General features: G+C 50.2%; 2 protein-coding genes across 2 annotated transcripts in view; one reads left to right on the top strand and one right to left on the bottom strand.

Moving 5' to 3' along the window:
* Positions 1–16,161, top strand: part of APCDD1 (APC down-regulated 1) — a 39,095-nt gene that overhangs the window by 14,173 nt on the left and 8,761 nt on the right. Inside the window, exons 3-4 of the mRNA XM_032397847.1 lie at positions 1,809–2,340; positions 15,271–15,592. Of these exons, the coding sequence (XP_032253738.1) occupies positions 1,809–2,340; positions 15,271–15,592 (854 nt within the window). The remainder of the gene's footprint in view (positions 1–1,808; positions 2,341–15,270; positions 15,593–16,161) is intronic.
* Positions 8,082–10,884, bottom strand: LOC116627886 (proteasome subunit alpha type-2-like). The gene has a single exon (XM_032397848.1). The coding sequence runs from the start codon at positions 8,973–8,975 to the stop codon at positions 8,244–8,246; it is 732 nt and encodes a 243-aa protein (XP_032253739.1). The 5' UTR covers positions 8,976–10,884; the 3' UTR covers positions 8,082–8,243.

Genomic DNA, 16,161 nt, shown 5'->3' with positions numbered 1-16,161 from the left:
TGGGATGTCCTTAGCTATGCAAAGACCCAGGGAAGAGCTTTCCATCTGGAAGAACTAGCAAAGATGGGGTTGGAGAAACAACTGACCTGGAGTCCTTGTGTGGCGGGGGGAGGTTCCTAAACCTGGGCATAGGGACCTGGGCGGGGGACAGCTCCAGGTGAGGCTGCCAGGGAGGGTGGGGCCAGCTCCAGGGCAGTTCTGGCCAGATTGGGGTTAGAACTGGACAGTCACTGAAGAGTTTGCAGCAAGGACTGTGCTTAAGACATGATCCAGCTTTCACACAAGGCACTCCGGCTGCAGTGCAGCAAATGGCTGGTAGAAAGTGTGAGAGGAGGGTGACCAGTTAAAAGATGGTTGCAGCAGGTGCATCTAGAGGCGACAAGGCCTAGGTGAGGGGGTGGTGGCCCCAGTGGAGTACGCAAGGCCTTGAGATACGTTGAGCCCTGAGGCCAGGCAGCACACCTTCCATGGCCTTATAAACAGACCGCAGTTACCGCTCACCGCTCACGCTGGACAGGGCCTCCTTTGTAGGGGGAGGACCCTTGCGGCTCCTCTCTCGCCTTCTCTGTAGAACGCAGGGCTCAGGGTGCCGCCGAGTGCCTTCTGTGCACTCGCCCGCACTGGACTTCCACTGACAGCCTTTCCCAGAGGGAGGAGCCCGCTTCGGGAGATGTTTACCTTTCACCAGTGTGTTAACTGAAAAATGGAAATGTTACCGATTTTGAGAATAACAGGTCTTTGGGATTTCAGCTCCACTGTTTGATTTAGCCATGCTGAGTCTGCTCAAACCATAATTATTGTAAATAATACATATATCACAGACTCGAGCAGAGTTATAAGGCCAAACCTGAAGGATGCAAATCATGATGTAACTGAAATTCTGATCTGGTGGAGAGTTACAGAGGTCAGAATCTTTGGCAGCTATGTTGAAGAAGCCCTCCAGCGTTTCCCTGGTGTGGGCTGGGCTGCAGAGACAGGAACTGGCCCCAGGTAGGGCAGTGATCAGTTCCTGCTGGCCATGTATGCCCTGTAGACCTAGTCTAAGTATTTCTGGCCAACGAATCTAGCATTGATCTAAGGCCACAGCAAAAAACTACTTTGTCGTTGTCATCTTGTCAGTCAGCACAAACAAAAGGAGCCCTTACCTGTGTTCCGCTAGCTTTACTTTCACTAATGGACCCTTTTCCCCAGTAGAGGGAACATTAATTCTCACTGGATGGGAGGGTGGGTTTCCCCTTGCCCCTAGGTGACTCCTCCCCAGACTAGATTACGTTTCGGAGCGGCAGACACCCCACACCTGCCTGCTGTACACAAGGTCCATGAACAGGAGTGTTCAGGGGATCAGCTGTTTTCGAGCTAGCATGAGGAGACTTCCTTCATAGGCCAGCACTACTCTCTTCCCTCTTCCCACCGGAAAGACACTTCCCTGAAGTTAGGCCCCCAGGTGGAAGTGAGAAGGGCAGGTTTGGGCTCTCTTGGCTTGTTCCTAGGATGAATAAAGACTGTGGTGTAGAGAGATTAGGAACACGGCCTGGAGTGAGACTGCCTGCATTCAGGTTATGTGGCCTGGGGGCACTTTCCCTGATCTCTCATGCCTTGGTTTCTCCAGCTGTAAGATGGAGACAATACCTACTTTACTCCTCAGTTGTTGTGAGGATTCAATACATTGGTGTCTATGAAGGCACAAAACAGTGTCTGGCCCAGAGTAAACATTGGTTATTATTACCATAATTTCTTGACACCATAACGCATCTGTTCCTCAGTGCCTTTGGGCTTGAAAATGTCTGCCTTCCCCTCTTCCCCTTCAGCTGTGAAGTGAGGTCGGGCCCAGAGTTCATCACAAGGTCCTACAGATTCTACCACAATAACACCTTCAAGGCCTACCAGTTCTATTATGGCGGCAACCGGTGCACCAGCCCTACCTACACCCTCGTCATCCGGGGCAAGGTCCGCCTGCGCCAGGCCTCCTGGATCATCCGCGGGGGCACCGAGGCCGACTACCAGCTGCACAGCGTGCAGGTTGTCTGCCACACAGAGGCTGTCGCCGAGAGGCTCAGCCAGCTGGTGAACCGCACGTGCCCGGGCTTCGTGCCCGCTGGGGGCCCCTGGGTGCAGGACGTGGCCTACGACTTGTGGCAGGAAGAGAACGGCTGTGAGTGCACCAAGGCCGTGAACTTCGCCATGCACGAGCTGCAGCTCATCCGGGTGGAGAAGCAGTACCTGCAGCACAACCTGGACCGGCTGGTGGAGGAGCTCTTCCTCGGGGACATCCACACTGATGCCTCGCAGAGGATGTTCTACCGGCCGTCCAGTTATCAGCCCCCTCTGCAGAATGCCAAGGTACCCTGCCGCTGGCTGCACTCAGGGCCTGCGGGCTGTTCTTTATTAAGTGAGATGAGCGACCCACGGGGAGGCATGGCAGTGGGGTCCAAAGGGACCTCTGAGAGGAAGCACCCTGCGTCATGGGGGAGATTGTGGAGGGCTGCCCAGGGAGGGACATGCAGCAGGGTCAGGACACCTGGCCGCACCGCCAACTTGCTCTGCAGTGAGGGGCTGTGGTTTTCCTCATGACATGGGTGATGGCGGCAGGCTTGTTGGTGTGCTAGGGGCCCTGGGGTGGTGGTTCTAGAAGATTCCTAAGGCTCTTCTCAGCTCTGACACTCCACGAACATCTTCTTTGATTCTGAAAGGAAAGCATAAAGGAAATTCGGAGATGTTATAACCACACTGTGGAGAGATGCCACGGCAGGAGTGATCCCAGCCCTGGAGGAGAGGGAGAGGCGCCTGAGGGGAAAGTGACAGTGCTGTTGTAGGCTGGAGAGCTTATAGTCTCCCACCCACACTACTGCTTCCCGGCTTCAAAACGACCCCCTGAGGCAGATATTGCTGCCCTCTTAGGCAGAAGGGAGAGGTAGTGGAGATTCAAGGGCTTGTTGTCTTTTGCCCTAGGTCACCCGGGTAGTGAGGTTCTGCGCTGGAACTTGAACCCAGACCTCCTTCTCCAGACCCCACATTCTTTCCATTCAACTAAGTGAAATGTAAAGTGACTGTGATCACAAGGGAGGAAGGAGGGGGCAGGAAACAATTAAAACCTTATAATGTTCTTTTCTTGAACGATAGTCCAGTAATTATATTTGGAATTCACAAAGCATTTCCTTCCCATGGGCTCAGAATCCGTGTCAGCCTGGAACACGATCTTCCACCTCAGAAGCTGGAGAAGCTTGAGCTGGGGCGTGTGTGCAGGGAGGGGGTCAAGGGAGATTTCTCCAGTGGCCACACACCCCCCTCCGCCGCCATCGGATTGGCGTCTGTGGAACCCTCTCTCCGACAATGACTCTCTAAATGAGGGGCCCCATATGACTTTTGTTTGATAGTTTATTCATTTTTTTAATCTTTTTTTTTTTTCTTAGTCCTTTGAGCTTATTTATGACTGGTAGAGATATCCCAGAGTACTTCCCCTGCCAAAGACCACTCGGTGTTATCTTCTGTTTATCTGTGTTATTGTGAGCTCCCGTAATGAAAGTCGCCTTTATTATAATTGTGGGAAATCTGCTGAGGAAGCCCACTTGGCCGAGGCTGCTTCCTCTAGATGCGCCTCACCAGGGACGGTCCCCATGTGCGAGGAGAAGCCAGACTGAGGGCCCCGGGCCCCAGACCCAGCCCTCCCTGGGCTCACAGCATGACTTCGAGTGTAAACCTTGGAGTCAGCCCCCTGTGTCCTGCCGTGAGGTTGCAGATTTGCTGAGAAGGAAGAGGGGAGTTAGGGCAGTGAGGGAGAGGGTGGCCTTTCTTGCCTGCCTCCATCCCAGTGTCTGCCTGGGACTCCCCAGGCCTCCTCAGGAGGGGTGGGGAGCGGAGGAGCTGACACTGCGCCCATTCCACACATCATGCCAAGGCATCAAGAGGACAATGCTCCAGAGGTGGCATCTAGGCAAGGGCGTGGTTTGGGGGGGCCAGATAGGAATCCAGACGGAAGCGTCCTCCAGAGCCGGTGCTGAACACTGCAGCTGAACAGCTCTTCTCTTGAACAAATCTCTGGTGTGAGAGAGCAGAGGGGTAAAGGAGCTTTTCATCTGAACATTTGGCTTCCTCTGAGTACAGTCTAGCCAACTTTTAAATTATCTCTAGTAATGGGAGTAAGAATGTCATGAATAAAAATGGCCCACAGATAATCCAGAAACCTGATGTCAGCCAAGAGCACCAACCCGGTCCCACCCTGAACCTTTATGAAGATCTGCTAAGCACACAGTCCTTTTCATGCCTGCTCGCCCGCTAAGCACACAGTCCTTTTCATGCCTGCTCGCCCTCCAGCGGAGACACTAATAGGCAGCGAATAGCCAAGAGGCAGGAACAGTGAGGCAGGGAACTGAGTAAGGAGGAGGCAGTCCGAGGGAGGAGGCTGAATTGCTGCAGGAGGAGGCAGGTGCCGTCCCAGAGCTGCCTGGGTTGGAGTCTGGCCGCTCTCCTATCCACACCTGACCTTGGGCTGGTCCTTTGCACACACTCAGGTTCAGATTCCTTTTCCTCAACTGCAGACACCCACGGAGGCTCTTTTTAGGACTGAAAAGAAAAAAATATTAACCCTAACACCTTTCTTTTCTTACATCTGTTCCCTCACTCTGATCTTCTGGTGGCATGCCCCATCAGGAGGCCCAGTAGGAGAAGTCAGTATTCCTAAGACTTGCAACTCTGGAAGATTCTCTCCCACTCCCTCCCCAGGCCTGTAGGAGGCATTTCTCCTGCTGTCAATCGACTCACTGAACAGAGCCTGTCTGTTGGGAGAGCAAAGGCACACACTTGTGGTTCCTGAAGGAAAAATTGTCTTGACTGTGAGTTATTACCACTGGCATGAGGACTAAGGATGATAGTTGTAAGGCCAACCTTAGAGTTTTTATAAACAAAAAGGTGGGAGACATGCTCTTTTTTTTTTTTTTTTAAATACTCTCTGGAGAAGCTGGTGAGAATATGGACTTTGGAGGTGGTAGCCAGTCCGGGAACCCACTTCTCCTGTGGCCATCAGCTGCAGGTGCTAGTGGTGTCGTCTGACCTTGGGGAGCCTTGATGTTTCTTCTGGAAAGTGGCAAGAATAGAAGAATCAGCTGGATTAGTGTGCAGAATGCTGCCTGCCATCGGAAAGGACCGTTCACCAAAGTTCCCTTCTCCCCACTCCTAGAGTAGGTAGCCCTTCTGGGCAGGTGTCTCCTGGAGGGATGACAATGACAATGACATTGACGGGGGGCCTCAAAGTGTTTGATGATGCCTCACAATGAAGCATCGCCTCCCATTTTCTCCTCCACCCCCCTGCTAAGGCAATCGTGAGGACATTGACCCAGATACTTAAAAGGTAGACCCTCTAAAACCTAGGCCTGAGGCCCTGATTTAAGAAATTTTAAGTGTGGAAAGAGCCTTTGGCATACTGTTAAATACAAAAAAAAAGATCTAGAGTAGCATGAACAGTATGATAACGTTGTGTGAAACTAATAATGAAAGAAGCATAAGATGAACTTACAAAGGAGGCAGTATTTCTGGAAGAGCACATGAGAAACATAACAATCCGAGGAAGGGAACAGTTGGGGGACAGTTGGACCATGACTCATCACTGTATACCTTTTTTGTACCTTTTGCACTTTGTGCCATGATCTTATATTATCCAAACAGAGTCATCATGCAAAATTAAAATAAATTTTGGAAGCTGGGGCTCTGAGCTCAGAGGAGCTCTGCGGCCACCACCAGAACTGGTGGCAGGGCTGGGAGGCCAAAACCTGATGCATCCAGGGCCGGTGTGCGCTGCCCTCCGCTTCCACAGCCACCCCGCGTGGCCATGGGTGTCCTTCGAAGGCCAGTGAGGTCTGCAAGGCTCTGGGAGCTGAAAGGGCCCGTTCTTCTAATGTTGTCCCTGGCGTCGAATGTCTTGGCACGCAGCATGCCGCCGAGTCCTCAGGAAGTTTTTAGATCCTTCCCCAGGACAGCTTTGAGAAGGAAGAAGCGGACTTTGCCATTGGTGCCTTTCCAGAGTCCGCGCAGGCAGAGCCCCAGGTGCTCCCTGCCCGCGGGCCAGTGGCAGGTCGCCTCGCCCGCTGGGAACTGGGAACGGGAAGGAGGACGGCTGGGAGCGCATCCGGAGAGACCACACTCCCCCCCACCACCCGCCTCTTTGAACTCTTTGCCTCCCCTAATTGCAGGTCCGTAGAGACCTGGCTGAAAATTAGTTTAAATGCTAAATTGAGTTTGAAACCACTAGTCTCAGCCCCTCTGGAAACGGGACACCATGTAAAAATAGAAACTTTAAATCAACTTGTTTTTCTAAGCTTAATACAGCTTTGCTGTGAGGTTCCGAGTCCTTTGGCAAATACATCGCGTTTGAAGAGAATCAGGTGTGCTGGGAGGATTCTTTCAGGATGAAATTGGCCACTCTTCACTACGAAAAATCAAGACCACATAAAATAACCCTGAAAGAAGATGCTTTCCCTCAATTGAGTTTAACATCAGGGCAGCTGTCACCCTCTGCCTAGATTTTTGTGCAGTTGAAGGGTTAGCGAGCCGAATTCTTTCAGTGGTAGAATCAAATAGTAATTAAAAGCAAATGATCACCCGGGTTGTTGGAAATGCCAGAGCCTCAGGATCAGACTTGTAAGCAAACGGAATTGGTCTTTCTCCAAAATCCTGCACTGATTTAGCCACAGGGTCGTAAATCAAAGGGGTTGTCTAAAACCAGACAGCTTTCCCCAAGCCATGCATCTCAGATATTCTGGCCCAGCGCATTCACGGCACATCTGAGGAAGACAGGCACCGAAGTGTTTTCAAGGGGAGCTGAGCACTGAAAATGAAAAAGGTGATGCCCCTGTGCTTTCTCTCTGGCATTCTGTAGACTCTCTAGACTGCGAACGAGCATTTGATTTTGAGGGAGCTGGCCTTTCCGAGCCTTTTCAGAGTCTGCGAGAAATACAGATGAACTGTGAGACTTTCTGTTATCTGTGACATCCGAGGCACTGTGGACCAGGTGGCCACGGGCAGGGCACTTTTCAGCCCAGCCCCAGGAGGTGGCTCTGCCACAGGACGGGGGCCTCTCCTCAGGCAGGTGCTTGGCGGGGCTCCCGGGGGGCTGGGTGAGCTGGTGTCACAGGAGTAAGGGCAGAAGAAGCCGGGGAAGGTGGTTGTGGAAGAATTCACCTTCCTTCTCTTTCTGCCACTGGACGGAAAGGAGAGGGGTTTGTGGAGGTGACAGGGAACAGAAGAAGTGGTAGAGGGCCGGGGAGTTCAAGGAGTCATGACCTAAAAAGCCCGTCTTACATCAAGGATGAATCCTTTTTTTTAAGGTGGTTTTTTTTTTTTTTTTTTGAGAGAGGATAGAGAGAGCACAAGCAGGGGGGAGGGAGCAGCAGAGGGAGCGGGAGAAGCAGGCTCCCCGCTGAGCAGGGAGCCCAACGAGGGACTCGATCCCAGGACCCTGAGATCATGACCTGAGCCAAAGGTAGACGCTTTAACCGACTGAGCCGCCCAGGCGTCCTCAGGGATGAATCCTAAAGAAAAGTGTGGCCCTGCTCACCAGGGCTGGGTGTTTATTATAGAGCAGCAAATGGTGCACATTGTTCAAGAAGACGGAGCTGATGGTGGGTGTTGGATGATGGGGGCTTGACTCGGAAAGGATTGCCTGTGTGGACCTTTGATTTGGGCCTAAGTATGAAGTGTCGTGCAGTCGTTCGCTGTACCCCACAACGGCTGGCGTCCACTTTTCTTGCAGAAACAGTTCAGTATTTCTTGACTCCAGGGTATTTCAGCAGATAAACAGAATTGCAAGGTTGCTTTGTTTAAGGAGTTAGCCGACCAGGAAATACTTGTTGTCAGGGACAGTGTAAGTGGTAAACAGTTCCTCCCTTAAAAGGCAAGAGAGCCCAGAGGACTGAGTGAGAGCCCAGGCGTGCCAGAAGTCAACCGTTCAGAAAGTCTGGAGTAGGCCTGTAGTATGCAGGGGTGCTGGCCCAGCACTGGCGGGGAGTGTGGAGGAGGGGGAGAAGGCCAGACCTGAGGGGAGGGCCCCTCTGGATTTAGAGTAGATTTAATGTTATCTTTTTTTTTTTTTGGATTTAACAGTTTATTATGATTTATAAGTGTCATTTTAAAAACATCAGTCCATTAAACCATGTAGAAATAAGTATGCAAAAAGTCTGCAAAACAAAACATACTTTAAACATGTTTAAGTAGAGGGATTATCTGAAATTCCGGATTTTTCAGTCACTTAGTTATTATGCTATGGCCGCCAAGTAATCCTTAACTTCAGTCGGAGTGAGCCTCCTGAATCCGGCTTCATTGCAGATTCCAGCCTCTATGTTGTCTTCTGTCATTTGCCCTTCAAAGCTTTCCTTTAGGGTTAATATGGGTGTATGAATGGCATCTTCAAGTTCCAGGTCTTCATTATATCTTTTCTCGAGGAAAGTCTTCCCATTCACATAGTTCTTTCCCATTGCTGTAGCTTTCCAGGCAAAGTAAGGTCCAGATGGATCTGACTGAAATAAATATGGTCGCCCCTCATTCCAACCACAAATTAGTAGGGAAACTCCAAATGGACGACCACCACCTGACTGAGTGTATTCTTGCATCACTGAAGCTACTCTCTGTACCAGCTGCGCTGTGGGAATGGGTTCTTGGTAAACGAGATAGTATTGCTGAGCTAGTTTTCGAGCTCTGTGCACGAGCACTCTGTAATGTGGGCCCATGCCACTATACACCAGGCCTGTATGCTTGGTAATTGGTTCCACTTTGTGTACACTTCGCTCGTCATACAGAATGGATTTCTGTTTCTTCTCAGTTGCTAATACCATACCATTTGCAGCTTTAATTCCCACTGAAGGGGCTCCTCCAGCTACAGCAGCCAAAGCATATTCAATCTGGACAAGTTTACCAGATGGGCTGAATGTAGTCAGCGAAAAGCTGTAACCGCGCTCCGCCATCTTTACCTGGAGTCGATTTAATGTCATTATTAAAATGAATCTACTTTAACTATTGAAATGAATTTAAATTGATGGAGTAGAAGAAACAAACAAGTAAAAACATCAGTCAGAAATTTTTTTCCGAAATCATTCTTGAAGTCCTTTGTTTTAAAGAACTGGCTTCTCATGGCCCTTGCTATCTGGCTGTTGAGTCTGTATGTAGTGTGTGTGTATAGGCAAGGTGGAAGCAAACTTATCTTTGGTGTGATTTACTAATGTTTTGTAAACTGGAAAGGCCTTTGTGAGCTAACTTCTTGGATTCTAAACTTCTTAGAAAACCTCTTTCTCAAAAATGAAGGGTTGCTCCCAGGGACCCCCTCCCCCCCCAAGTGCCCCTTCTTAACTCCAGGACAGTGTTGAGTTGACTTTTGTCTCACTAAGCGGTCAGGAGACAAATGTGAGGCCTGAGACGTCGGCAGCTCACCCTTCTTGTGTCCTTCCATCATCCTTTCATCCCCTGTCCCTTCATGGCTACTGCCAGCCACTTCCAGCAGCTCTGAAAGCTGCTCTTTGAGACACACGACAAGTGTGACCATGGCTATTCTACTTCCTCCTGAAAGTGGTATCATCAGGACCCACTGAGGTGGTCAAAATGAGCCCAAGTCCATAAATTCCTGCGACCCCAGATCTGAAAGGCACCCCGAGAGGCCCCTTCCACAAGGCGGTCAGCTTTCCTCATTTGCGATGACCACTGGCCTACTCTATTCATATTGTTAAATAGCCAGTGACGGCGTTCCGCCACCTGTGAGCCTTCACCATACCTGCCGCGCTCCCCCAGATGTCATGGGAAGTAGGAGAAAGGGAGAGTACTCTGGTCTTGGCCTCCAAGAGCTTGATGAAGTTCTTCTCCAGTGAAATGGAGAGGCCCCGGGAAGACTGCATGTGTAGGAATACCTACAGTAGAAATGGAATCGAATGCATGGAGAATTGCAGTTGTAAAAAAAAAACAAAAAAAGCTTTCAGCTTCAGTCATTGGCAGGTTTCTTCCTGAGAAACACAAATGTGTTTTTTATCCCATGGAAGAAAGCTCTGTGAAAGGAACTTTCCATCATCTGTTGCCATTTCTCCTCCTCCTTGGGCAAAACCTTTAGCCCAGGAAATGTTTTATTCATCCTGCTTCTCTGGTTGATCTGTTCATGGCAAGATGATATCAAGTGATTTCTTCCATTCTGGGAAGACGCTGGAAATGAGTGGATGCTGTCGGCAAATGTTGTTGACGAACCACCTCTCCAGAAATAAATGTTGGCAGGGAACAGGAGAAAGCCTGGAGAATCCCTATCAGCCATCGGCCAGGGAAGACCTTTTCTAGGGACCAGGGTCCTTGATAGGGAGATACCTGTTCTCAGCCCGAGGGGCAGCCTGGGGCCAGGGATTAGCACTCAGTAAGCCCCAAGACCAAATTATGTTCCAGACTCTACTTTTGGCTTGTAAAGTCATCTGGGCCATGCTATTCAATCTCTCTGTGCCTTGGTGGCCTCATCTGTAACGTGTACCCATGGTCTCTTCGAGAGGTTGGAAAGCTAAGGGGATGGTGTACTTGAGCTTCCTCAGACTCACATCCTGTACGTGCAAGCTGGGGGCGGCTGGCGTGTTGCCAGGGCGCCTGCAGGAATCAGAATGCGGAGTGAGCAAAACCCCACTCTTTGCCTAGGACATTGCGCACTTATGAAGTTGAAGGTTGATTTTTCATTTTTAGAATAAGTTTGATTGTTTTATTTTAGGAAATTAATTACATGGGGATCTTTTTTTCTCCCCTCCTCCTTCAGAATTAAAGCTTTTTATAGTTGGTGTAAAGAGTAGCAACAAGGAAACACATTCTGGTCCTTCTGCTTTAACCTTCAGATCTTCTGTGTACAGAAACCCTAACTTTAAAGTAGCCTTTTCTGGGGCACCTGGGTGGCTCAGTCGGTTAAGTGTCTGCCTTCGGCTCAGGTCATGATCCTGGGGTCCTGGGATCGAGTCCCGCATCGGGCTCCCTGCTCCACGAAGAGCCTGCTTCTCCCTCTCCCTGCCACTCCCCCTGCTTGTGCTCTCGCTCTCTCTCTCTGTCAAGTAAATAAATAAAATCTTTGAAAAAATAAAAAATAAATAAAGTAGCCCTTTCTAAGATTCAGGGAAGGGAGTGAGGTAGAAGCCCAATGGGACGGCCTACAAAAGGATAGCTTCTCAGAGGAGAATCAAGTATCAGAGCAGGGACCAAAAAGGAGAGGGATTTCATAAAGCAAATAATATTTCAGAGTACACATCACTCTTAATGACGAAAAACTCTTCCCATTTATTCTTTTTGAAAAACTGCTGTTTTTTTTTTTTTTAAGTATTTATTTGAGAGAGAGCAAGAGAGAGAGAGCACAAGCAGGGGGAACAGCAAGCAAAGGGAGAAGCAGGCTTCCCGCTGAGCAGGGAGCCCGATGCGGGGCTTGATCCCAGGACCTGGAGATCATGACCTGAGCTGCAGGCAGACGCTTAACTGACTGAGCCACCCAGGCGCCCCGAAAAGCTGCTGTTTAAGAAAAGCATCCCGAAAGAGAAACGGTACAGCCAGTATATGGGCCTTAATTTCTGCTTCCGCATAATTGTTCCTATAGGTCTTTCAAGTTTTATTCCAGCCAAGGATGGTTAGAATCAAGAGCACAAATTAGATTTTTTAAAAATCTGTCCATACAACAGAGAGGTTCCCCCTTACCTAACCATGGCTAAACCTGTCCACTTGGTGACAGTATCTACGGAGAGGCCAAAAGTCCCACCCATGTTTATGACATCTTGGTTTCTTAATGCCTGCTCAAGAGTTGTTACAACAGGTTACTAGTCAGTTCAACAATAACAAGAAAAACAACCCTATTAAAAAATGGGCAAAGGACTTGAATAGACATGTCTCCAGAGAAAATATACAAATAGCCCGTAAGCACATGAAAAGATGCTCCAGATCACTGATCATTAGGGAAATGCAAATCAAAACTACAGTGTGATATCACACTATACCCATTTGATTGGCTATTATCAAAAAGAGAAAAAAATAATTGTTGGCAAGGATGTGGAGAAATTGGAACCTTTGCACACCGTGGGTGGGAATGTAAAATGGTGCAGCTACTGTGGAAAAACAGTATGGTGGTGGTTCCTCCAAAAGTTAAACACAGAATTATGGTATGATCCAGAAATTTCACTTCTGAGTGTGTGCCCAAAAGAATTGAAAGTGGGGTCTTAAATAGATTGTACACCTATGCTCATAGCATCATTATTCACAGTAGCCAAAAAATGGAGTGTTCATCAGCTGATGAATGGATAAACAAAAGTGGTGCATACATACATTGAAATATTATTCAGCCTTAAAACGAAAGGAAATTCTGACACAGGCTACAACATGGACAAACCTTGAGGATATTATGCTAAGTGAAATAAGCCAGTCACAAAAAGGACAGATTCTGTGTGCTTTCACTTCTGTGAGGTACCTAGGGTAGACAAATCCATAGAGACGGAAAGTTGAATGGTGGTTGCCAAGGGCTGAGATTGAAACAACGGGGAGTTGGTGTCTATTGGGTACAGAGTTTCAATTTGGGAAGATGAAAAAGTTCTAGAAATGGACGGTGGTGATGGTTGCACAACAGTGTGAATGTGCTTAGCACCACTGAACTATTAAAAGGGTTAAGATGATAAGTTTTATGTCATATTTTACCACAATAAAAAAAAAAAATAGGAATTTGGCAACACTAATAGCTAAGGGCCAGGTTCCTCCCACTCTGTCCCTAAATTCTCACAGATCCAGCTGATGGACGGCAAGCTTCCCTTGCTTGTAGCTTGCTTTTCTCTGCTGACGAACAGAAATGCTTCAGCCGGGTCCCCATCTCCAAGGTCAGGCCTCTGTGCCGTTGTTCTTAAAAGCACCACTTGGACTCCACACGCTACCACGGCACCTTTCCGAGACAGCCTGGGCCCAAGGGCTGTGCCCACCTCCTCTCACCGAGCCTGTTCCTGTTCTGACGGAAGAGCACTTAATCCCTGATGTTAATGCTGGGGGCAATAGCTCTTGTGAGAACGAAGACCCCTGTTCTCCCACCCGCTCTGCCCCGTCCAAGAAGCTTTCTGGGAGGTTCCCAAATTGATATTGGTGTTTGAGGAGACAAATCTTACCAGGGAATGAGACTATCTTAGAATGGCCAGAAATGAAGTGGCCACAAATGATGTTAAATCCCCGAATTACAGATAGCAAACCCATTTGTGGGGAATGAAACGAAAGAGAAACTTCATCTCACTCTGTGGCTGTCCACTTGATCTTATCATCTACAAGCCACGAACGGTGTTAGCAAAGGAAGCCCTCTCTCCCCTAAGTTACAGCTCTAGGCTCCTCTGATGAGCACAACAACAAGTTGGCGAGCTTTGAGTTCTCCTTGGAGGAGGCTGTAGAGGCATGGCGGCCGAGAGCCCTCTCCCGCCCGCCCACTCTCTGAGATCTCCGAGCACCTAGCCAGACAACTGCAGCGTCACATTGAGTCACTGCTGAACAAGGAGAGGCCTTGGCAATCCGGATTTCCGGCTCTCGGAAGCACGGGCATGCCCTCCTGGGCGTTCCTGTCAGTGCCTGTGGTCAGGCCTGAGGCCACACCAGGGAGCTGCTGCACGCCATGGATCCCATGGCTGGAGGGGCCCAAGGCCAGTGTCCACGAGCTGTCCCCCCGACTGTGGGCTACGACTGTTACCCTCCTGCCACCGCACACGGGTGTCCCGTGGCTTCGATCAAACAGCCAGGCAATGGCAGGTATGGCCCAGAACCCAGCTGTCCTGCCTTCCAGACTGTGGCATTTTGAGGGGAGCCCCGAGCCCTCTGGGCAAACGACGTTTGCACGACTGGCAGCCTCTGGCCATCTCTGCTCCTTGGAGGATTTCTCAGCCACAGCTGTGGACAGACAGCGTTGTCCCCGAGGCTGTGGGAGTGTTCTAAAGCAGACGCCCAGGGAGGCAGCCCCTGAAAGGCCGAGCTGCAGCTATCTTGTACTAAGTAAACGGCTTAAAGCTATAAAGCAGGAAGCAAATTAAGAGCCCGTAAACCGTCAAACCCCGAGGCCCCAGACGCAAATGGATGACAGGTGTGCAGGCTGGCTTCGCTGAGGTCTCGGCCCCTGCCCTCTTGCTGGCCTCCTCCTTTATGCCTTCCTTTGAAAGGACCCCTGCTTTACTACACAGCTCCCTTTGTCATCCCAGCAACTGGAAGGCTGGCCTTTTTTTTTAGTTTTGTGTGTCTCATAGTTGTTTTTTAAAGGGAAAAATCTGATTGTAAAATACACATAGCATTTCCATCTTAGCCATTTGAGGTGTCCAGCTCAGTGGCATTAAGTACATTCACAGGGTTGTGCGACCATCTCCCCCATCCATCCAAAGAATTTTTTCATCTTCCTGACCCAAGGCTGTGTCCCCATTAAACACGAGCTCCCCATCTCCCCTCCCCCAGCCCCTGGCCACCAGGATTCTACTTTCTGTCTCTGAATTTGATCACTCTGGGTCCCTCATAGAAGTGCGATTGAGATGGTACGGTATTTGTCCTCTGGTGTCTGGCTTATTTCACTTAGCATCATGTCGTCAAGGCTCATCTGTGTTGCAGCCTGGGTCAGAATCCCTTTCCTTTTTCCAGATTGAATAATCTTTCATGGTATGTGTGGACCACATCTTGTTTCTCCATTCACCCGCGGATGTATACTGGGTCGTTTTCATCATTTGGCCATGTGAATACGCTGCTAGGAACATGGCTGAATGACTGTCTCTTCAAGACCCTGGTGTCCTTTGGACATAAACCAGAGGAGGGATTGCTGCATCATATCGGAGTTCTTTTCCTCAGCCACTGCACCATTTTATCTTCCCACCAGCAGTGCACCCGGGTTTCAGTTTGCCCCGCCCTTGTCCACACTGTTCTTTTCAGATTTTTTTCATTGCAGCCTTCCCAGTGGGTATGAGGTGACGCTAGCCTTGCCGAAGTCAAGTGTCTGGGACATGTGATAGGATTCTAAAGAGAGTACACATCCCAGCTGACATATTTAGACAAGTCCCTGATGTCAGCCAAACACACATGTGCGCTTGTGAGCCCACACTTGCGCGTGCGCACACACACACCCCACCACCCTCCCATCTGTGCCCGAGGGCCTAGCCCCAGGTGCCTCTCGGGTCCGCAGGTGACAAGTGACGGAGCCCCGGGGGGCCCTGCCCGGTCCCACTGGTGAGCCTCCTTTGAAGGGAGCATGTGTGCACTGCTCTGTCATGAAGACAAAGGTCTATCCGTGTGTGTGTCTCTTGTCTCCAGAACCACGACCATGCCTGCATCGCCTGCCGCATCATCCACAGGTCAGATGAGCACCGCCCGCCCCTCCTGCCCCCCAAGGCTGACCTGACCGTCGGCCTGCACGGCGAGTGGGTGAGCCAGCGCTGCGAGGTGCGGCCCGAGGTCCTCTTCCTCACGCGCCACTTCATCTTCCATGACAACAATAACACCTGGGAAGGGCATTACTACCACTACTCCGACCCCGTCTGCAAGCACCCCACCTTCACCATCTATGCCAAGGGCCGCTACAGCCGGGGGGTGCACTCCTCCAGGGTCATGGGAGGAACGGAGTTTGTGTTCAAAGGTAGGGCTCCTGCCTCGACTCCCAAAGTAACAGCCCAGTGGCTGAGAAACTGAGCAGTTTGGGGACCTTTTTGTCCAGGCAGAGCCTGAGGGAAAGGGGAGATGTTGAGGGAGAAATTAGGGAGTCCTTTCTGCTTTAAGGTCATCGTTCACATCAGCCTTCGAGGTTCCCCGCTCAGAATGGGGCCAACAGGGGTGGCTCAGCCCTTGGGCCACAGTGCAGGAGGGCCCACACTGTTATGCATGCTGTCAGATGTGGCCAGGGAGTATGTGACTAGGAATGAAACCTCATGCCTGCACCTTTCCTATTTGTTTGTTTGTTTGTTTATTAAAGAGAGCACAAGTGGGGGGAGGGAGAGGGAGAAGCAGGCTCCCCACTGAGCAGGGAGCCCGACATGGGCCTCGATCCCGGAACTCTGGGATCAGGACCTGAGCCGAAGACAGATGCTTAACCGACTGAGCCACCCAGGCGCCCCTACACATTTCCTTTTTTGTGCACCGCTCAGGGTGATTCTGAGCTGCCCTGTGATAACATCACACTTACTTGCCGCATTCAGTGTGCTTTCTGGA

The sequence above is a fragment of the Phoca vitulina genome, unplaced genomic scaffold (genome assembly GCF_004348235.1).
Source record: "Phoca vitulina isolate PV1807 unplaced genomic scaffold, GSC_HSeal_1.0 scaffold105, whole genome shotgun sequence".
Lineage (NCBI taxonomy): Eukaryota > Metazoa > Chordata > Mammalia > Carnivora > Phocidae > Phoca > Phoca vitulina.
This window is presented reverse-complemented; position numbering and strand designations above follow the sequence as displayed.

Coding starts and splice junctions, on each gene's coding strand:
- LOC116627886 (XM_032397848.1), bottom strand. CDS start 8,975: ATGACATTAAATCGACTCCAGGTAAAGATGGCGGAGCGCGGTTACAGC.